The sequence below is a fragment of the Balaenoptera physalus genome (genome assembly GCF_965194825.1).
Source record: "Balaenoptera physalus genome assembly, chromosome: 2".
NCBI classification, from domain to species: Eukaryota; Metazoa; Chordata; class Mammalia; order Artiodactyla; family Balaenopteridae; genus Balaenoptera; species Balaenoptera physalus.
The window spans coordinates 11852684-11876218 of NC_138883.1; the positions used below are offsets into that span (position 1 = coordinate 11852684).

The following is a 23535-nucleotide window of genomic DNA, read 5'->3' on the forward strand; positions in this document are numbered from 1 at the left end:
AAATTGGTGCAGAAAGAGCAATGCAGTGCAGAGTGCCAACCAAAAATAAATAAATAAATATTGAAGCAAACTGTACAGGGTCTCTGGAAAAACTATTTCTATGTCTAAATTAGTCTGGGTTTCTAAAGTCAGTCTAACAAGGCTTAAACTATCTTCCTATTCGTGGTTTCTAAAGAATGACCAAATAGGCCAGTGTTCTGTTTCAGGTGGGTGGGAGGATGATTGGTCCCATTTCCAAATCTGGGCCCTATATTTCTGTGAAAACACTATTTTACAAGTCCCATCTAAAATCTTTCTAATAGTTTAGATATAATCAAGTTTTTAGTTTATTTTTGAAATGCTGAATTCCTAACCCTGGGTAATTTAAATAAGGCTCTACCCTCTTGAGTTTCCTTGGATCTTTGAAGTAGTGAGGCCATTTCTTGATTTAAAGACTGAACTTCATTCCTCAGCAGTTGGTTCTCCAGTCGAAGATTAGATAGTTCATGGGATCGCCCGTCGTCTTTAGGCACTGGCTTGTGATCAGCACAGGCAGCACCTGATGATATGTTTCCCTTTGAAGAAATCTCTTGGCCTTCATGGCCAGAACCTGAATTATTAGAGGCTTCTGTAAAAAAAGCAAATACATCTTTGTTACATTGGAATGCTCACTATATACGCACTAGTAGCTTACTGTGGTAGAATGCCTTTTGGCTCAAGTTGACTGCGACTGCTATAGCTAAAACACCGTAAAAGGTAAACTTAAATTTTTAATAGACTTCCCTCTGATGAAATTTCATTCTCATACATACAGCCTATAGATCTGTAAGGACCCTCAAAGTCTGGATACACTGAACAAATGGTGATAAAGAAAAGATACAAGAATACAGTTCTGGGAAGGGGAAAAAAAAAAAAGCAGAGAAATTTATGTGGTTGGGTTTAGGTAAACAAGGGTTTTGGTCTCCCTTCTGTCTATGAACCATTTTTGAAAAAAAGGGAGAAGTTTCAACTCTGCAACTATTGGAAAGGCATAAAAGAACAGCTGTGGGTTTCAAGGCAAGGAGAGTAATAACAGGTCAGAGCAATTTGTTATATACCAAACTGGAGTCTAAACTGCCTTACCCAAAGAGATACTCATTAATTCAGACACTCATTAATTCAGTTTCATCTTGCTTTTGTTACTAAATGTGATGCAAATACACTTTTTACTTACTCCAAAAAAATTAAGTATGTGCTAAAAAATGAACTATATCTAAATGAAAAGGTTCTCAACATCTTTAGTGATCAAGGAAATGCAAATTAAAACCACAACAAGGACCAAAACACACCCGCTAGATGGCTAAAATTAAAAAGACAACACAAAACGTTGGTGAAGATATGGAACTTTATAGACAGATTGCTGGTGGCAATACAAATGATATAAACACTGTGGGGAAGTATTCACAATTTCTTATGAAATTAAACATGTACCTACCTTTTGACCCAGTAATTCCATTCCTGGGTATTTACTGAAGAGAAATAAAAACACTTTCCCACAAAAAGACAAGTACAAAAATGTTCATAGCACCTTTATTCACAAAAAACAAAAACTGGAAAAACCCAATGTCCATAAAAGAGACTGGGTAAATTGTGGTATAATACTACAGTAAAATACTACACAATAAAAAAGAATTATTAATATACTCAATAACATGAGTGAATCTCACTAACATGGTGAATAAAAGAAGTCAGGTAGGGCTTCCCTGGTGGCGCAGTGGTTGAGAGTCCGCCTGCCAAAGCAGGGGACACGGGTTTGAGCCCTGGTCTGGGAGGATCCCACGTGCCGCGGAGCAACTAGGCCCGTGAGCCACAACTACTGAGCCTGCGCGTCTGGAGCCTGTGCTCCGCAACAAGAGAGGCCGCGACAGTGAGAGGCCCGCGCACCGCGATGAAGAGTGGCCCCCGCTTGCCACAACTAGAGAAAGCCCTCGCACAGAAACGAAGACCCAACACAGCCAAAAACAAATAAATAAATAAATAAAAATTAAAAAAAAAAACCAAGAAAGAAGAGTATTACCGAATTAAAAAAAAAAAAAGTCAGGTAAGAAAGTATTCATGCTACATGATCTTTTTGCTGGCAAACATGAAGTTTTAGAACAGACAAAAATAATCTAAGGTGAAAAAAATCAGAACAATGGGTGCTTGGGGGATGGGTGGGGAGATTAACTAGAAAAGGACATGAGGTACTCTCTGGGGCAAAGGAAACATTCTTTATCATGATAAAGGTGTGGGTTTCACAGGTGTAGCCATTTGTCTGTACAACTAAGATTTTCGCATTTCAATAATGTGTAAAAATGATGAGACAAACAGGGAAATCTGAATACTGACTAGATATTAGATGATACTAAGGAATTATTAATTTTATGGTGATAATGGCGTGATTGTTCGTTTTTAAAACTTGTATTTTTTAGAGTTAATAAAATATTTATAGAAGAAATGATATGAAATCTGTGATTTGCTCCAAAATAATTCTGTGGTGGGTAGAGGTAAAGAGATTGAAAATTTGATGTTATAAATGAAACAAGAATGGCTATGAGCTGTTGATTATCATCACTGGATAAAAGTTAATATGCAGGTGGAGGGGAACCATCAGTCTCTACTTTGGTATATTTGAAATTTCCAAAATAAAGATTTTTTTTTTAATGACTAAAAATTGAGAGAATTTTAAAAATTATTCTTAATTTTATAAGATTTTAAAAAGAAAGTATATATCCAAACCTGTAAGATATATCTAAAGTAGTATTTAGAAAGACATTTACAGCCTTGAATATTTACATTAAAAATGAAAGGAAGAAGCTCGGGCGGCGGGAGGAGGGGCAGCGGCCAGGCAGCCCAGCTTTGGCGCGGCCCGCAGGCACCCGGCACGCGCCGGCGCCGCCGCCACGATGCCCAAGGGGAAGGTCGGCTCCGCCGAGCGGGCGGCGAAGGAGGAGCCCAAGAGGAGGTCGGCGAGGTTGTCAGCTAAACCGGCTCCTGCAAAAGTGGAAACGAAGCCAAAAAAGGCGGCAGGAAAGGATAAATCTTTAGACAAAGAAGTGCAAACAAAAGGGAAAAGGGGAGCAAAGGGAAAAGAGGCTGAAGTGGCTAACCAAGAGACTAAAGAAGACTTACCTGCAGAAAACGGAGAAACTAAAAACGAGGAGAGCCCAGCTTCTGATGAAGCAGGAGAGAAAGAAGCCAAGTCTGATTAATATCAGACACCTGGTCCTATCAGTGGTCCCTGTCTCCCTTCTTGTACAATCCAGAGGAATATTTTTATCAACTATTTTGTAAATGCAAGTTTTTTAGTAGCTCTAGAAACATTTTTTAAAAGGAGGGAATCCCACCTCATCCCATTTTTTAAGTGTAAATGCTTTTTTTAAGAGGTGAAATCATTTGCTGGTTGTTTATTTTTTGGTACAACCAGAAAATAGTGGGATATTGAATACGGGAGGCTTTGATTGTCTTGGGTGTCAGCTTAACATTCCACAGATGGAGGGTAGCTTTTATATCCTATAATACAAAGCACACTAAATGTCAGTTTGAAGTCAGTTGTGCATTTAATGTCTTAAACACTTTAAATTACTTCTCTTCTCTTCCCATGTTGTTTTTGGTAGAATTGTTTCCTAAAGCAAACCACTCTCCCCTTGATCTTGGCTCACCTGGGCAGAATTTTGTGCACTCTGTAACATCTTTGGTCGTGGTAGTCCAGTTCTTCTAGTAACTGTTAATGTGCTGTGAACGATTGACAATTTGAGTATGTAGTGTACATGATATTAAACTGTGAATTAGTGGGACTTACGATGTAACAGCATATCAATAGTTGAAGATACTGGTACTTGATATCCTGTGAAGGAAAATTTGCCTCCAAATTTTAAGCTGGAGAGTCACTGGAATAACTGTTCAGAAAAGAATCACAACTGCATGATTTTTTAGATTTTTGTTACGTATGTTGAGAATTGTGTACAAATTGAAATGTCTGTGTACTGATCCTCAAAACAACCAAAAAAATTTCAATTATGAAAGAAAATAAAAAAAGAAAGGTAGGGGGCTTCCCTGGTGGCACAGTGGTTGAGAATCCGCCTGCCAATGCAGGGGACACAGGATCGATCGCTGGTCCGGGAAGATCCCACATGCCGCGGAGCAACTAGGCCCGTGTGCCGCAACTACTGAAGCCTGCACGCCTAGAGCCTGTGCTCCGCAACAAGAGAAGGCACTGCAATGAGAAGGCAGCGCACCGCAACAAAGAGTAGGCTCTGCTCAGCGCCAACTAAAGAAAGCCCGCGCGCAGCAACGAAGACCCAACGCAGCCAAAAATAAATAAAATATATTTTTTTAAAAATGAAAGGAATTAATGAGTTATGCACCCATCATAAGGATTACAAAAACAGCAAAATCAACCCAAAGAAAGCAAAATAATAAAGATCAGAAATTAACAAAATAGAAAAGAAACATACTAGAGGATCAACATAACCAAAAATGGTCTTCTGAGGGAGACACTGTAAACTACGTTATGTCAATAAATTTTTAAATGTACATGATGATGAAACGCATCAAACTGTATACTTTAAAAATGTGTAATTTACTGCATGTCAGTTATACTTCATTAATGCTGCTTTAAAAAAACAAGCATTTAGCAGAGTGCCAGATATTGGTATTCTTCAGGTAGTATTTGTGATCAAGCTTTGATTTCTGCAGGGTTAATATAAGTGATTAGTGTCTGTGTTAAAATTTCAGCTGTGACATTATTTTCCTGAAATTAAGTAAAATAAATATAATCCTCCCGAAAGTATATGAAATAGACAAATTCTTAGAAAAAAAATATAACTTACCAAAAACAGATTTAAAAAGAAATGGAAAGGGCTTCCCTGGTGGCGCAGTGGTTGAGAGTCTGCCTGCCAACGCAGGGGACACGGGTTCAAGCCCTGGTCTGGGAAGATCCCATATGCCGCGGAGCAACTGGGCCTGTGAGCCACAACTACTGAGCCTGCGCGTCTGGAGCCTGTGCTCCGCAACAAGAGAGGCCGCGATAGTGAGAGGCCCGCGCACCACGATGAAGAGTGGCCCCCACTTGCCGCAACTAGAGAAAGCCCTTGCACAGAAACGAAGACCCAACACAGCCAAAAATAAATAAATAAATAAACAAATTAAGAAAAACAAAAAAACAAAAACCCGCTTTACCTCTATTTAGAAACCAGAATTTAAGTTCAATCTGTCATCTTAAAAAAAAAAAAAAAAAAAAAGAAATGGAAAACCAATTGAATCGATAGTTAAATCTTCCACTATGAACACCCCAGACCCTGATGGTTTCACCAGTGAGTTCTAGCAAACATTTCCTGAAAGTTAAGTTTGGTTTTAGGTTTAAGTAAATCAACTGATTTGTATACCATATTAATATTAAGAAGAAAAATTATGATATCTCAATACATATATGAAAAAAACACTGCTAAAATTCAACATAAAAACTCAAATTAGAAATACACGGAAACTTCCTTAACCCGATAAAAAGTACCTATGAAAAACCTAACACAAACTGAAACACTCAAAGCATTCTCTTTACGACAAGGAACAAGACACAAAATTGGTTTTCAAGTACAAGCCAATGTAGTAAGGCAATAAAAAGAGTTTTTAAAAAGATAAAAGGGTTAAGCAGAAAACAGTCATTATCTACAGATATTATTGTGTTGTTGAAAATTTAAATGAATGTATAGAAAAATATGAAGCTTAAGAGCTATCTTAGGTTGCCGTGTGTGTGTGTGTGTGTGTGTGTGTGTGTGTGTGTGTATTTACAAAAACCTATAGACAGCAACAAACAGAAAGTAAAGAATTTTAAAGCATACCATTTATAAGAGCTTTAAAAAATATAAACTACCCAGGAATAAATCTAACAAAAAGTATGCAAGACACTTATGGAAGAAACAATAAAATCTTAATGAAAGACATCTAAAAAATAATTATACCATGTTAATAAGTTAGAAGATTCTATGTTGTAAAGATGCTGATTCTCACCAAACTATCTGTATGTCAGTAGAAGCAATGGACTCCCAGTAAAGACCAACAGAAGTTTTGTGGAACTTGGCAAGCAAATTCTAAGACGCATATGGAAGTACAAAAGTCCCAAGAATAGCCAAAACATTCTTGGAGAAGGACAAGGTGGTAGAATCTGCTCTTTGAGATATAAAGACATATTATAAAACCACATTAATTAAGACAATGTGGCACTGACACAAAGACAAATAAACCAATGAAACAGAATTAAGTGTCAGAAACATACCAACATATAGGTGGATATTGATATATGACAGAGGTGGTACTGCAGATTAATAGGGAAAGTAAATATTTTCAATAAATGGTGCTGGGATAACTGATTTCCATTTGGGAAAAAAAGGGAACTAGATGCCTACCTCACACCATACATAAAAAACAACTTTACGTAAACATCCAAATATGAAAGGCAAAAGTATAAAACCTTTCCTATAATACAGAAAAATACCTTTATGACCCGAGGATAGGAAAAGATTTTCTAAGACACAAAAGACACAAACCATAAAGAAAAAATTGATAAATCATTATATCAAGAACTTCTATTGAGACATTATAGAAAAAGGAAAAAAACAAGGTAAAACTGGAGGAGGATGAGAAAGAATTGCCATCTAGAACATATAAAGAGTATCTATGAATCAATAAGGAAAAAGACATGCTTCCACAACACTGACCATACCTCAACTGCTGCATTTACTATATTACATGTATATTATCTGTGTACATGTGTATCTCATCCAATAAACTATAACCCATTCACTTCTGTATCCTGGCCCAATAGGGTCTCAATAAGTGTTTGTATAATTAATCAAAAGATAGTTGAGAAGAAATTTAGGATTGTTCATACCTAGTTAATTAACTGCTAGTGCATGCATCTGTCTTGAAAGCCCAAAACCCGTCTCTTTACCACTTTTTTATCTTGAAATACAAGAAAGATTTTATTCACTAAGAGCCAAGACCGTGGAAGAAGCTAAATGGTTTAAGAACATAACAAGCTCCTATGAGTTATCAGCTCTATAAAGAATCCCTGCAAGGACCTATCATGTTTATTGTTATTTTAAAATGCTTCCTAGGTACTCAAATTAGCCACATTATCATGTAAACATGTTTTGCAGGTGAGAAAATGTACATGCTGAGGTAATTTCATAGCAAATTAAACAACCGAAAACCAGAATTCTAAGTTCTTACTTCACTACTAAGTCAATGCCTTTAACCCTCCAACTTAGATCAAAGTTCAGTTTCTCACGCTTTACTTTCAGGGTAGGCAGGGGGAAAAACACACCAAAAAGCTCACAATCCAGAATATAAGTGAAGTACAGCCGCCTGTTATTTTTATAATACCAATGACAGAAAGAAATGAATTGGAGATAGTTCCAAATCCAAAACTATATGTTTCCTTTCAGATTTCAAAATTTTCTTCTTTATATCTTAAAACATCTTAGAGAATCATTTTGGATATAATTTCTTAAGATGCTGGGCTGAGGACTTCCCTGGTGGTGCAGTGGTTAAGAATCCGCCTGCCAATGCAGGAGAGACGGGTTCGATCCCTGGTCTGGGAAGATCCCACATGCCACGGAGCAACTAAGCCCATGCGCCACAACTACTGAGCCTGCGCTCTAGAGCCCGCGAGTCACAACTACTGAGGCTGCGTGCCGCAACTACTGAAGGCCACGCACCTAGAGCCCATGCTCCGTGACAAGAGAAGCCACCGCAATGAGAAGCACACGCACTGCAACGAAGAGTAGCCCCCGCTCGCCACAACTAGGGAAAGCCCACGCGCGGCAACCAAGACCCAACACAGCCAAAAATAAATAATAAATAAATTAATTAATTAAAAAAAAAGATGCTGGGCTGGGTAAAGTTACCAACAGACAACATTCAAAGGTCCCTACTGTAACCGTACATTGGCTAATAGTGTTCTATGCTGTCCCCCTTATTTACACCACACACTTCAGAGAGCCTGCCCTTGCGCCAGCACGGACAGGTAACAAAACAGAGCATGACAAATGCTACCAGAACATTTTAGGCTATGATGACATCCAATTTGGTTAACTCTAAAAGAAACAGAGGACTGATTAACTACCGTGGCTTTGGCTCCCAGAAGGATGTTCTTCATTGGTTTTGATGGCGGTTACACTGGTGTTCACAGAACTGTCGCTTGTTGTCCGAGAACTCTGCAAGACAGGTGTTTTGCCCCTTTCCTTTTTGATTTCCACTTTCCCAGTAGGCTCCTTCTGTGAACTATTGAGAAAATCAAACAGCAGCTCATCATCAGGCTCTGACTTTTTTCTTCGAACAAACTGGGATGAAGGTCTAGGAACAGATGCATTTTCAACAGGATGGGAGGCCTCCACCGATGTCCTAGATCCTAGTTTCACATTTGCAGTCCCAGCTAAGATGGTGGCTTTTTGATTCCTAATATTATCAGCTGCTGAGGAAATGTAAGTCGCTTTAGGTCCTGTCTGATAAGTCAAATCTGTATTTTGCTGGTGAAGTTCAGCATAGTCAGTATTTTTGCTATAAACAATGCTGCTGGTGTTCTCTTTTCTACTGAGAGCTGTTGCAGCCCCTTGATCAACTCTGTTTAAAAGATCTTCTGCCTTTCCAGCAAGATCAGCAAACCAGGACATGATGGCAGCAGAATAATCCTGTTGGTGAACCTGTAAAAAGGATATAAAATGATCAGTGTGGCTTAACAGCAAAGCACAGCGATTAAGACCAGGCTCTAGAGTCAGATAGTCCTGGGTTGGAAAGCCTGACCCTGACTCTTACTATGTAACTTCAAGCAAACTACTTGACTGAAACTGAGAAACTTCACCTAGAAAATGAGGAAAATAAGTGTACTTACTTTACAGGATGGTTTTAAGATGAAATACTACATTAAAAAACACTTTGAAAAATGCCTAGCACACAGTAGGCACTCATTTGAGTAGTTGCTACCATAATTACAACTACCACTACTACTGTTATTCCTATTTCAACAAAGTGTAAATACTGCAGCACTATCATGGATAATTTAGGTGTGCATATACACGTCTAAAATATACCTTCAATAATTTAGATTCTCAGTACCTACTATACGCACATTAAGCTAAGTTCAGAATAAAACAATTACGATTGCATAAACATTCATTTGATGCATATATTTGGGTACTTATCCAGTGCCACAATAAATCAAAATGATGATGATGAAATAACTAGTTTCCATGACATAGAAGAGTAGCATATAAAAAAGTCAACAACCATTTCTTGAATGTGCACATTGTTCCTTCTGCCTGGAGCGCTCTTTCACAGTTAACTTTTTTTTTGTTCTTGGTCTTCACCTGAACGTCATCTGCCCCCAAAATAGCTCTTTTGTCCCATCTAAATTAGGTCCTATCATTCTCTGTTCACACACTATTCTTTTCCCTCACATCCCTTCATGTTTTATATGTATTTTTTTCCCCTGTCTCTCCCTCTCGGGGAAGGGGAGGCGGGGAGTGGGTGGATAAACGCCATGTCTGTTTTGCTCACCAATGAATTCTCAGCACACAGTAGGCGCCCATAAATACTGCGGAATGGAATTAATTTTTATGTTACGTGCCCTGCAAACATTATCTTTAGCACACATAATTTTCACAACCACATTGTGCGGTAAGTAGCAATACCCTTTTTTCACAAAAAAATGGGGGGAAAGCTTTAGAAAGATCCCAGAGTTTAGACAGCAGCTCAGACAGGCAAATCTAAGTCAGCCAAACCCACTTTTTAACCCCTGAGTTCCCCATCTAGCCTCCCAGTATCTGAACAACCTCAAGAAGAAACTCACCCTCTAAACCTGTTCCTTACAAAATGGGATGATTACATGCCCGTGTATTTCACAGAGCTTATGTGAAATCCAATGAAAATGGAAGTGACATGCTCCATAACATATAAAACTCCCTACAGAGTATGTATCGTTCCTGAGTAAACACTGATGATAAGTAGGGAGCAAATGATCTCTCCTAATAAAACAATCAAAACATACTTGTTAACATATCTTGCCTCTCATTGTAAAGTTTTAAAGGGCTTTAAAACAAAAGCCTGTGCCTTAAGATTGAGTACCCAATTAAATGTTAAGATGGGCCCTAGGCACTTGCCCCGCGGACAAAAGAACAACTCTAGCAGACTTCCGAGGTACAGAGCCCTCAAGAAATTCTGCCCAGTAAACGGCCCACGCCGAGCTGAAGAGAGAGAGGGTGAGAGCGCAAGGGATGAGGATGGGGATGGGTCGGCCGATGGCGGTGGCAGGGCCTGCACGAAGGCCAAGTGTCAACACAGAGGAAGGGAGACTGGGGATCAGCTGGTCAGTCCCAGGGACTCTGTTGTCAATCCCAGGTGGGCGAGTACAGACCCCCACTTCGCTCCCTACCCACTGCACTGAGCCTCCGGAGGGGGAGGAGCGACCAAACCAGGCTGGGGTGGGGGAGGGAGGAAAGGAGAGGGCACTAAGCCACGTCCGTGGAGGCCCAAGGGGGCTCCCCTGCCCTGTTCCCGAGCCCCCGGCAGGGCGGAGAGATCAGGGTCTCCGCTGAGGGGATGCCGCCCCCGCCTCTAAGGCCGTTAATGCCCCAAGGGGACCCCTCGGCCCCCCGCGGCCACCTCACCTGAGGACTCTGGAGCGGCTGCACCGCGGCCTGGTCACCCTCCCAGGCCGCCCGTCCTCAGCAGCCGGCCGGGAGAGGGCCCAGGTTGAGCAGACCTGGCCCTCGATCAGCCACGGCCCAGTTACTCTTCCGGGAGACGTGGAAGAGCGGCGAGGACCCCAAAACAGAGTGGCTTCCGAGCTGCCTGAGCGGGCGAGAGACTAGAGCAGCCACCTGGAGGCGGCTCAGGCGGCAGCGCCGCCGGCTGCGGGGCCCTCGCGCCTGGCCACTCCCTTTTCCCGCCTGTGGCGAGCAAGGGCGGGGGCAGGGCCTGCGTGCGTGTGACGTAGCTCGCCTCCCTAGGACCGCGGCCCGCATGCGGCCGACACAACATTGGAGGCCACGCCCATCTGGGGGCGTGCCCCACGGCGGCCCACGTGGGTGGCAGGGGCGGTGCCCCGCCGGAAGGAATTGGAGGACGGAGACACAGGTGGAGCGCTCGGTGTTTACCTTTCCCCATTCTTCCTCCGCTCGCCTAGTTTTACGAATGAGGATGTTGAGGCCTATCCTCAACGGGGGATGAGAGTACAGAAAACAAGAACTAGTGGCAGAGACATATTATATAAACCACTGAATGAACAAGACAATTTCAGAGCTTTACCAGAGCTGTAAATACAAGATAATGGGGAGAAGTGACTGGAGGTGAGGGAAGCACTTTAAATGATGTGGACAGGGAAGGTATCTCTCTGAGGAGGTGACATTTGAGCTGAGACCCAAATGATGGAAAAGGCCAGTAAAGGGCTTTCCATACAGCTGTATTGTAATGTTATGCATACAGTTCACTGAATATTTGAAATAAGTCTAAAATCCACATTTAATAACTCAACAGATACTCAGCACCTACTTTGTGCACAGGGTTGACTTAATTTGTCCCTAATGACAAGCCTACAACATAGTCCCAAGGACCCTAGAGGTTAAGTAACTTGTCTAAGATCATGTGCCCTAGTAAGGAGTCCATATTACTCCAAAGCTTGAGCCGTTAGACTCAACGTTTTATTGTTTCCAAATTAAATATTGGGAGTAATTACAGCTCCTTCTTTTTTCCTCTCAAGTCAGGTTTAGACCAGTCCAGTGAGCAGAAGAACTTTCGGCAGCACCAGGAAATAATAATAGTAATAATGATAATAATAATAGCCTCTAATAGTTATTGTGTACTTATTAAGGGCAGTATACTGTGTTAAGCACTGGACGTGCTTCACCTCATTTAATTCTCAAAACAGCCATAAGGAAGGTACTGTTATTATCCTGTGGTAGGTGGCATTGTTGTTCCCAGCTATTAGTGACTCCTCCTGTTAAGGATGTAAAAAATTAAGAAACAGAAACCTAAATTAAATAGAGTCAGGAGACCAGAAGGGAGAGCTCTCTCACCCAAGAAGTAGAAAGACCCCTTTTCTATCCTAGCAACAAATCAGCCAATGAAAAGCTGTAGACGCTTTGTTTACTATAGCCCTTCCAACCCCTTTCCCTTTCTATTACAGCATTTTCCTTCCCTTGCTGTGTGGGGACTTACATGTGGCTCACCATGGTTGCAGACCCCAAATTGCAATTCTCTGCTGATTCCAAATAAACCCATCTTTGCTGGAGAAATACCTGGCAGCCTAGTTGTTTCAGGTCAGCAAGGATTATACATCATCACCTGTTGCCTTGTGACTGCAACGCATCCTGTAGGAAGAGTGTCCTTTCCAGCCTTACTGATGTCAGGCTTGATCACGTGACTTGCTTTGGCCAATAGAATGTGAATAGAAGTGTCTTTCACCACATCTGAGCAATAGTGTTAAGAGCCATTATGTATTCCTACCAACGCTCTTAATCTTTTCCCTCTCTCATGAGAATGGCCTGTCCCAGATGGAGCTGCTCCCTCAGCCTGGGTCCTGGAGGGAAAGATATGTGAAGCAACCCACACCTGACAAGTCACATGAGTGCAAAAGAAATCTTTGCTTTTAGAGATTTGAAATTGTTTCTTATTCAGCCTTACCTAATGAAATCTAAAACATACCCCATTTAACAGATAGAGACACTGAGATTCAGAGAGGTTTAGTTACTTTCCCAAGGTCACACAGGAAGTAGGTAATACATCTGGGATTCAAACCTACGTCAGTGTGACTACAGAAACAATATTGTTAATCAGTGAAGGGATGAGAATGAAAGAAGTTGAAGCAGAGCCAGATCTCCCATATGAAAAAAAAAATGGCAGTGGGCAGGCTACCCCAATGTTTCAAGAATTCCCATGTATACTCCCTGAGAGAGTCAGCATATAGAGACATACTACCCAGAAGTCGTCGGGGCCAGGCTGGATTAGCCAGAGAAACAACACAGCCAACAGAAAGAGGTTACAACTTTGCCTTGTACAAGACACACGCAAAAAATACTAACCACAAAAGAAAAGATTGAAATTTGGACTTTGTTAAAATTAAGAATTTCTTTTCATCAAAAACAACAACAACAATAACAACAACAACAGCAACATTAAAGCCTGCAAGGCTTTCATTAAGTGAAAGGCAAGCCAAAGACTGGTAGATAATATTTACAATACATGTATCTGACAAAGGATTTATATATAGAATATATAAAGCTCTCCAACAAATCAATAAAAAAATATCAATCAACCCAACAAAAATAGACTAATATATAAGCATTTCACAAGAGAAAATATCCAGTTGGCCAAAGCACAGGAAAAAGTATTCAACACTATTAGTCATCAGAGAAATAAAAATTAAAATCACAATGAAATACCTTTACACATCCACCAGAATTGCTAAAATGTAAAAAGATGAAAAATACCAAGTAATGATGAGTTTGTGGAGCCGCTAGGACACTCATGCATTTTTGACAGAACTGTAAGTGATAGAACCACTTTGGAAAACTTGAGCTCTGTCTTTAAAGCTAAACATAGGCCTACTCTATGGCCCAGCATAGGGTTACCCTATGAGACAGCAGTTCCACTCAAGAGAAATGGAGGTGAAGTGTCCATCAAAAGACACGTACAATGAAAAACAAGTAACTATACATGCAACAACATGGATGAATCAGGCTTACTTGAATTAAAGAAATATTGTTGAGTTAAAAGAAGCTAGTCCCAGGGGCGGGGGAGGGTGGGATTGGGAGTTTGGGACTAGCACATGCAAACTATTATATGTAGAATGGATAAACAACAAGGTTCTATTGTATAGCACGGGGAACTATATTTAATATCCTGTAATAAACCATAAGGGAAAAGAACATGAAAAAGAATATATATATGTATAACTGAATCACTTTTCTGTACATGAGAAACTAACATAACATCGTAAATCAACTGTACTTCAATTAAAAAAAAAGACGCTTGTCTCAAAAGACAACATACTGTATAATTCCATTAATATGAAGGTCAAGAACAGGTGAAGCTAATCTATGATTATAGAAGTTATAATAGTAGTTACCTTTGGGGGGCCAGATATTGACTAGGAGTGGTCAAGATGGAGGCGCCTAGAGTGCTGATAATGTTCTATATCTTGACTTTGGTGTTGATTATGGGTGTGGATACATATGTAAGAGTTTATAAGCTCTGTACTTAACAACTGTTAACTTTATTTCATGTATGTTATATCTCAATGAAAACAATTCAAAAAAAATACACATACCCTCTGAGAAGGTAATTTTACTTTTAGGAAATTATCCTACAGATATACTCACACATATACAAAGTTATTAATTGCAGCATTGCTTATAATAGCAAATATTGGAAACAAGTTAAATGTTCGTTGATTTAAACATCTTGGTACATTCATCCGATGAAGTACTATGCAGATGTTTAAAAAAAACAGAAGCTCTTATTCAAGGATACGAAAAGAGCTCCAAGATCTTAACAATATCTGATGTTTTAAAAAACCAAAAATTGGGGCTTCCCTGGTGGCGCAGTGGTTAAGAATCTGCCTGCCAACGCAGGGCACACGGGTTCGAGCCCTGGTCTGGGAAGATCCCACATGCCACGGAGCAACTAAGCCCGTGAGCCACAGCTACTGAGCCTGCGCGTCTGGAGCCTGTGCTCCACAACAAGAGAGGCCGCGATAGTGAGAGGCCCGCGCACCGCGATGAAGAGTGGCCCCCGCTTGCCGCAACTGGAGAAAGCCCTTGCACAGAAACGAAGACCCAACACAGCCAAAAGTAAATATAAATAAATAAATAAATTTAAACGCATTGCAACATAAATACATTAAAAAAAAACCCCAAAAATTAAAGACTGGTGTTTGTAATATGCTATCATTTGTGTACAAATATCTTTGATGATTAGAGTCTATCTCTTGAGGGACACTTTCTTTCCCTCCTTGGAGAATTCAGCTGGGCAACAGGAGTAAGAGGGAGGTTTATTCTTCAATGAATCCTTTTTTGTATGTATCCTTTGAACTCTGTACCATAAGAATCTGTTATTTTTTGAAAGTTAATAATATAAAAAAACTTTTTTAACTTTGAACACCCTTGGAGGCTGAATGCATTCCTCATGTCTTCACAGCCCTGCCTCTCAGATAGCCTGATGCCCTTCATTTATGTCACCTGCCTAGCCCTGCAGGCTTTCCCTAGGGATTTTGTGACCTTCTTTGGAAGATGCCTGTGTTTCTTCAACTCCGGGTTTCTGTGATTCTACTCCTTGTTGAGCAACTCTGAAGAATGAAATTGTGAACCTCTTTGTGCATTTTTAGCTTCCAGCAGCAGGAGGCACTTAATGCTTAAAAATATATACGTACGCTTGTATGTTTGTATGTATGTATATTACATCTGGATTGACGAGTAAAATGAGTATTGCTGGATCATTTTGTTTATAGAGCACAGAATGTAGTATTTCCATGAATCAACGCTGGGTGACACCCAGGAATTTCATGTTCCCATACCTGTTTGGGAGTACCTCCAGATTGACAGACCATTTCTGGTGTTTTCCATGTCACCTGGAATGCTAAGCTGCTCCCAGAGATGAGTCCCTCTGCCACTGCAGCCCTGATGAAACCTCCTAGGCCCCCATTCACCCCACATCCTCAGCCTGTCATTGCCCCTGCTCAGAGACCTCCAACCCCCATATGACCCAACATTGGCAGCAGGGCTGGGTGGAGGAGAGGCTTTGTGCTGTCCTGGAAAAAGCAGATGCCTGAGAGTCAACAAACATCACACACCTTGCTTTGGCATCATAGGCAATTCCATTTCTCTCTCAGGGCCCCTGTTTCCTCACCTGTAAAACGGGTTGTTAGTGGTTTTTAAGGTGTATGTGAGTGATTGTTATACCGTAGGCTTCTTTCTTCAAAGGAAATCTTTATGTCCATGCCCCATATATAAAATGCATCCAAGTCAAGCAGTCCTGATTGAAGAGTGTGGACGAAGAGGGTGTGGGGCGGGGAAGAAGGTATGCAGAGCCCCTCCCAGTCTTTCCCCATGCCCTACCAAGAAGCTCCTGATATAGCTACTAGGGAGTTTAAAATGTCTTTGCACTCTTTGCACCCTGTACTGGGTTTGTTTTGTTTTGTTTTGTTTTGTTTTGCAGGGGGTGAGCCACAAGGCTTGTGGGATCCTAGTTCCCTGACCAGGGATTGAACCTGGCCAGGCAGTGAAATCTCCCCAAGTCCCAACCACTGGACTGCCAGGAAGTTCCCTGGGTGTTCTTTAAGAGCCTCACTCTGAGATTCTGGGATCCTGTGGAAGGCCAGTCCAGCTTGGGTGCAGGGAATTGACCTACATCTTATCTTCTTTGTGCCATGGACCCTTTTGCAGAATTGTGTGTGGGTGTGTGTGTTTTAACAAGTTCATCATTTAATAAGTCTGAATTCATTTTCACCACATGGTATTGTAAAGGGTCATCTGTTGAAACATTGTAACAGATGATAGTTTTAAAAAGTCACAGATATCCTGAGTTCTGTATAAACTAGTGGTAGTAAGTTAGTTCCTTTGTTTTGACTTATAAGCCTCAATTTCACTGTAGAATAAAGAATGTAGACCAAAGAAAGCATAATTGGTCACTCATAAAGAACAGTATTGTTTCTATAATTTAAAGCTTTCTGAATGAGCGGGTTCAGGCCTGATGTAACGGTACAAAGATTATTTAATGAATAGGCTATATGGAAATTGTACAAAATGTTATTAACTTTAATCATTAATAGCTTAAGCAGTACTATGTTACTAATCGCTATTCAAACTCAAAAACCTGTTTTTGCATCCCCAGGAAGGCAACATGTGTACACAACCAAGCCACCTTATACTTAGAGGAGTGTCAATACGTATTTCAACAGAAACTTTGGCTTTAGGAAAGAGTTAACAAACATTTAAAATAATGGCTCTGGGGCTTCCCTGGTGGCGCAGTGGTTAAGAATCCGCCTGCCAATGCAGGGGACATGGGTTCAAGCCCTGGTCCGGGAAGATCCCACGTGCCACAGAGCAACTAAACCTGTGCACCACAACTACTGAGCCTGCGCTCTAGAGCCCGCGAGCCACAACTACTGAGCTCGCGTGCCACAACTCCTGGAGCCCATGAACTGCAACGAAGATTAGCCCCCGCTCCCGCAACTAGAGAAAGCCAGTGTGCAGCAAGGAGGACACAACGCAGCCAAAAATAAATAAATAAAATAAATAAATTTATTAAAAAAAATAAAGTAAAATAAAATAATGGCTTTAATCATCATTTTAAGTATATAGTAGGGGAAAGTGTGCTTTAATTAAATATACATCATACCAGTGATGCTGGCAAGGTTGAAAGTTACTAGTTTGTACATGACAAGACAGTAAGAGAAAAAAGCAATCCTTTGAAACAAAGTTTTAAAAATATATGTTCACAGTGGTTTGTATCAACAGTACGCATTTTATGACAATAACTTGTACAGATTGAGCACCCTAGGGCTCTCTTTATATCCTAAAGAAAACAAGCATTTGCATTATTCTTGGGTTGTACTGAATTTAAAATAAATCAGTTGCACACTTACCCCCTAGACAAGATAAACTGTCCTGGGGTGTACAGCTTTAATACCATCATTAAAATTGTTTGCAAAAAAATCCAGAGAATTAAAAAACAAAACAAAACATTTTTTTCTTGGGAGTGGAGAGTCTTTTATTTGCTGTTATAATTAGCAAATATCATTCATTAAGTCAAAAATGGAAGGAGCAAGCCCACAAACACTATTTGAGCAAGCTGACCAATATACGTTACGATTTAAAAAATGAAGATCATATACTATATGTTACAAGTCCCAATTAAGCAGTGTCAAAATGACACCTATTTCTTTCCTTGCTTTGTGATCATACCCCTTGGAGGTGTTAAAGGGGCTCCTGGCATTCCGCTTCTTTTTCTCTGCAGGCTTTAAAATCTGAAAAGAACAAATTAGTGCTTTGTCCACACTCAGCATGGCTCCTCCATTGTCAAACTCTCCACAATAATCAGTTGCAGAAGACAGAGTGACCAACTGCCTCTTTGCAAAAAATTCATACCATTTTCAACCACCTGATGGGCTCTACGTATATATAAGATCCAAATTATGCTGATGGAGAAATTTGGCAACCACTTCAGCACCAAATGTGAAGGACAACTCCTCTGTCATTTTCACCCCAGCCTAAGACATCTTTACCTGGGTCAGACCACAAAAGATCACAAAGAAGACCTTAATCTGGTATATCAGTTGGCCGCACAGTTCTCGGAATCTGCTGTATAGATTGAAGATCTGGTGATAAACCTCCATGACAGCAGAATGTTTTCTCATCCGCAATGGCTGCTATCAGTAAACAGTTAAAGCAGTCTATGAAAGTTTTCCATAGTGTAATGTTGTATCTTCTTTTACATTCATCAAAAAATTCCATACATGCTATTGATACTGACACACTCGTGGTTTCCTCTGAGAAGAAAAAAATTCTCGGGATATTTGATTTTCTTTAGCCAATAAGAGGCAGATATTCTCTAAGGACTTTTTCTCCCTGTCCCCAAGAAATAGATAATTGCTTTCTGGTGGGAAACCACCATACTCCAAAAGTCAAAGCAAATCATAGTATTACCTGTGGGTACCACCACTATTTTTAGCGGTGCTTCAAGTTCTCGTAGGATGGGCTGACTGAGAAAGATCTCTTGGGACGTTAAGCACAGTTCTCTGATGTCATTCTCTTGTAGCTGGACATGCTTGCCTGGCTTGGACCCTCTAACCTCCAACAGCCACTGGATGAGGCTGTTGAGGATGAGTTTATTCGTATCTGCCATCGCCGTCCCGCTGCCCGCCCTCCCGCAGGTGCGGCCCTGCACCCGGGATTCACAGCTCCTTTCCCCCGGCCAAGAGCACAGAGGCGGCCCCAGCGGTGGTAGCAGAAACTGTTGGTGGGTCCCCCCTAACGGCCTGCTCCCCTGCTTCCTCTTTCTCTCCCCACTGGAACCATGAGGCAGAATTGTGTTTTTAAACCATAAAATAATATGCACAGTATGGCAAAAGAAATTATAGTGGAAATATTGAAATACAGTTATCAAAATATTTTAAAATTGTATGATTCAATAATCTATATACTTTTTAAATTAACACATCAAATAACAGTGTATAAAATGAAACCCGGGGGATTTCCCTGGAGGTCCACTGGTTAAGACTCTGCACTTCCAATATAGAGGGCACTGTTCCATCCCTGGTAAGGGAACTAAGATCCCACGTGCTGCCAGGCAGGACCAAAAAAAAAAAAATTAAAATTAAAATGAAACCCGGCCTCCCTACTGTGGCCCACAGGGCCCTGCAGGATCTGGCTCAGGCTGTCCACACCAGCTCCATCTGGAACAGCTGTCCCTCAGACTCACAGCGTCCAGTCATCCCACCCTCAAGAACATTGGCCTTGATGTTCCCACTGTCTTGGAAATTGCCCCTCCACACATTCCCCACCCCATCATCACCCACAATTCCCAATTCACACGGCCAGTCCCTTCCCATCATTCAGGCCTTGGTATAAAATTCTCCCCCTCTGGAGGTTTCCCTGGCCACCCTGAGTCAACTAGGTCCTGTCCTGCTCCACACGATACCTCATTCTTTTCCTTTATAATATTTATAATTATACAATTTTATTTTGTATAATTATAATTTGTGCAATTATAATTATGCAAATTTATAATAATCTGTATAATGTAGTTTTATTTGTTTATTTACTTAGTGTGCATCTCCCCTCCATGAAGGCATAGACCACATCTGTCTTTCTCTTGTGTACCTAGCACCTAGGACAGGGCTTACTACTTGGTAGGTGCATACGTATTTTGTTAAATGAATGAATGCAGTGGTCCCACCCTGTGGATTAGAGAAGCTGGTTCCACGAGATAGGTAGGTACCTCAGAAAGAATCTATTGCATATGTAGGCATCCAGCACAATACCTGGCACACAACAGGTGCATAATAAATGGTAGGTATGATTTTTATGTCTCTTTGAGTTTCCCCCTGCATGACCTTCTGCTTCTTCTTCTCCATCCATAATCCACATCCAAAGTCCTTGTTCCACCCAAAATGAAGGCATGGCTCTTGCCATGGACCTCCTGGACCCCTCCTTGGTCCAGCCTGCCTAACCCACAAGGCCAATCTACCTCTTTCCTCCCAAAACTCATCTCAAGTAGTTCCCCTACTTGGTTTTCAAGGACCCCAGAAACATGGGGGTGGAACATTCTACTGAAATGCTGGAGGCATTCCAGCATGCAAGCATAAAAAAGCCTGGTGGAGTTCCTCAGGCCCGAGAGGAGGGGTCTTCATCACCCCTCAGGGGAGACATCATCTTTGCAATCAGGTGTGACTTTGGTGGCGTGGCCAAGGGGCAGGGCCAACCCAGTCCCCTTTCCTCAGGAGGCCAAGAAGGAGGTGAGAGTCTCAGGAAGGAGGGATAATGGTGGGGCTCCCCGGTCACGGAGGGCAGAAGGAGGAGAGAAGTGTGCCTGAGTCTAGTGACGGGGCCCAGGAAGGGGCACTCCTGGGTCATTGACATCAGTCCCGCGTAAACTGACTGTTAATCATGATTAGGGGATCCGTCATCTGAATGCAGGTGGGGTAGCTGTGTGAAGCCACATAGGAGGCAGCCAAATAAATGTGTGCTTGTTTCAACTCATGTCCCTCCCGACTGGTCTGTTCTCCCCTAATTAGGGAACTGTGGCAGCCTAGCAGGGACTCAGTGCCCAGCGTCACCCATCAAATGTTATTCCCCCAACAGGTACCCTCTGCTCCATCCAGACAGGTGCCTCCCCATTCTGAAGACAATCCTCGTGAATTCCCCAGCTGCTGGCCTTCTTTCACTCTGGCCACTGTTTTCCATTCACCCACTCTTTCCATTTTGTTGAGTTGTCTAGTCTGTGCCAGGCACAGCTAGGCGTTAAGGAGACAGATAGAGTGTCTGCTCTCAAAGAGCTCAAAGTCTGTGTGGATAGATAAGAAAACTGACAATTACAAACAAGGTAGTAAGTCCTGCAAGGGAGGCCGGAGGAATGAATGAATTAGTGAATTAGTGAGTAAGTCTGGGTGTGTGAACATACCTCAATCTACTCAATCCTGTAGCCCCCGCGCATGGTGTGACCAGTCTTATGTCCACCTTGTCAGTGGGTAGGAGCAGACAGGTCTAGGACTGAATTCACAAGACCATGCCACTCTCTTAAAAGGATACGTGTGAGATTCTAAGGCAGAGACTTGGGGAAAGTGGGATCCTTGAAAGGTTTCTCCTTTCTATGAACAATAAGGAATTTTTCTCCTGATCAGTACAAACCCTTTTTCTTTCTTTAAACTATCTTCTGGAAAATTCATTCATTGATTGATTCAACAAATATTTATTAAGCATTTACTATGCGCTAAGTACAAATCCAGGTGCTGGGGATAGAAACAAAAGGGACCAAAACAAAGATCCCTGTTCCTGTGGAGCTTATATTCTAATGAGAGGAGACAGATAAAATAAGTCAAATTCTGGCATCTGAGATGGTGGTAAGTGCTATGAGAGAATACAAAGCAGGGAAGGAGGGGGCAGTGTTCCAGGTGGAAACTGCAATTTTCAATAGCATAGTCAGGAAGGCTGAATGAAAAGCTGACACCTCTGTAAAGACTTGAAGGAGGTAAAAGAGTGAGCCCAGAGGACATGGGGCAAGGGGGAGGAAGAGTGCTCCAGCCAGAGGGGAGTGTGAGTGTTGGGACCTGGAAATCAGGGGCAAAGGGGGCCAGGACTGTAAGAGCAGAAGGGGCAGAGTGGCTGGAGGTGAGGGTGGAGAAGCAGTCAGGGGTCAGATAATATGAGTCCTTCTAGGCCATGTGGAGGATTCTGCATTTTATGCTGGAAGTGTTAGAAAGCCATTAGAAGGTTTCCAGCAGAGAATTGCTTTAACTCATGTTTAGCAACGTGATATACATTTTATGTGTCCACGTGACTGGGTCTGGGCATGCCCAGATATCCGGCTCAACATTATTTCGGAGTGTGTCTGGGAGGATGTTTCCGGATGAGATTAGCATTTAAATCAGTAGACTGAGTATAGCAGATTGCCCTCCCCAATGTGAATGGGTATCAGCCAATCCACTGAGGGCCTGAAGAGAGCAAAAAGGCAGAGGAAGGGAGAATTCGCTTTCTGCATGACTGTCTAGGCTGAGACTCACACCATTGGCTCTCCTAGTTCTCAGACCTTCAGACTGCAACCACACCATTGGCTTTCCTGGGTCTCAGCTTGCGGATAGCCGATCACGGGACTTCAGAGCCTTCATAACTGCATGAGCCAATAGCCAATTCCATATCCTTACCATACATACATACTGTTTCTCTAGAGAACCCTGACTAATACATCCCTCTGGATGATGTGTTGAGAATGGATTGAAGGGGTCCAAGGACAGGAGTAGGACAACAGTTATCGGGTGATTGCAATAACCCTGGTGAAAAAGGAGAGCGCCTGCCCCAGAATGATAGCTGTGGAGGTGATGGAAGTGGTCAGATTCTGGATCTGTTCTGAAGAGAACCCATAGGATTTTGCTGACAGGTCAAATGTAGGGTATGAAAGAAAGAGCAGTGTCAAGGATGAAAACTTCAAGGTTTTCTGCTGGAGGACCCGGAAGGAGGACTTGACATGAATCAGGAAGAGCAGGCTTGGTGGGGAAGGTCAGGAGCTCAGACTTGATTAGGACAAGTATGACATGCCGAGTGGAGATGTCAGGTAGGCAATGGGATGTGTGAGTCTGGAGTTCTGGGGAGAGTCCTGGCTGGAGAGAAAAGCTTGGGGCCATCAGCACATGGATGGAACTTAAAACCATGTGACTGGGTGAGTCAGCCAGGGAGTGAGTGGGGACAGAGAGAAGGAGAGGTACAGGACTAAGCCCTGGACCCACCAATGTTCAGAGATCAGGTTAAGGGAAACCAGGAAGTGTGGGGATCTTGGAAGCCTCGTGAAGAAAACGTTGAAAGGAAGAGGAAGTGATCGACTGCTTCAAATTGTGGGAGAGGGCATGATTGCATATATACAAAATATCCGGAGTAGGTAAATCGATAAAGACAAAGAGGAGATTTGGTGGCTGCCAGGGGTTAGGGGAGTGGGGAGTGACTGTTGATTGGGTATAAGGTTTTCTTTTGGGGTGATGAAAATGTCTTGAAACTCGACAGAGATGGTGGTTGCACAACATTGTGAACGTATTAAATGCCACTGTATTTTACTTTAAAATGATTAATTTTATGTTATGTGAATTTCACATCAATAAAAAAAGTTCTGTGAGAGATCAAGCGTGCTCAGATTGGGAAACGACTGGTGGATTTAGAAGTGTGGAGGTCTTTGGTGGTCTAGACAGGAGTTGTTTTGGGGCTGTAGAGCAAAAACCTAAGGAGAGTAAATTAAAGGGAGAATGGACACGTGAGGGCTGCCAGAAGGCCACAGTACTCC

The 23535-nt window shown here is 41.9% G+C and overlaps 1 protein-coding gene and 2 pseudogenes across 9 annotated transcripts in view; 1 reads left to right on the forward strand and 2 right to left on the reverse strand.

The window, feature by feature from the left end:
• GOLGA5 (golgin A5) overlaps positions 1-10929 on the reverse strand; it is a 51216-nt gene extending 40287 nt beyond the window's left edge. For all 7 annotated transcript variants that reach the window (XR_014260612.1, XR_014260613.1, XR_014260614.1 and 4 more), the window contains exons 1-3: positions 10662-10929; positions 8123-8699; positions 380-607 (exon numbers count right to left, since the gene is read on the reverse strand). Coding sequence is in view for 3 of the 7 variants with exons in the window: in XM_082449915.1 (XP_082306041.1) it covers positions 380-607; positions 8123-8669 (775 nt within the window). In the remaining 4 variants the exon portion in view is untranslated. The remainder of the gene's footprint in view (positions 1-379; positions 608-8122; positions 8700-10661) is intronic.
• Positions 2772-8114, forward strand: LOC309655076 (non-histone chromosomal protein HMG-14 pseudogene; annotated as a pseudogene). The gene has a single exon. The product of its transcript is annotated as a non-histone chromosomal protein HMG-14 pseudogene (transcript).
• A 109-nt stretch (positions 10930-11038) lies between the features above and the next one.
• LOC309655077 (serine/threonine-protein phosphatase PP1-gamma catalytic subunit B-like) lies at positions 11039-22260 on the reverse strand (annotated as a pseudogene). Its single transcript has 2 exons — positions 17955-22260; positions 11039-16773 (listed from the first exon to the last, which is right to left on the reverse strand). The product of its transcript is annotated as a serine/threonine-protein phosphatase PP1-gamma catalytic subunit B-like (transcript).
• Positions 22261-23535: the final 1275 nt, after the last annotated feature.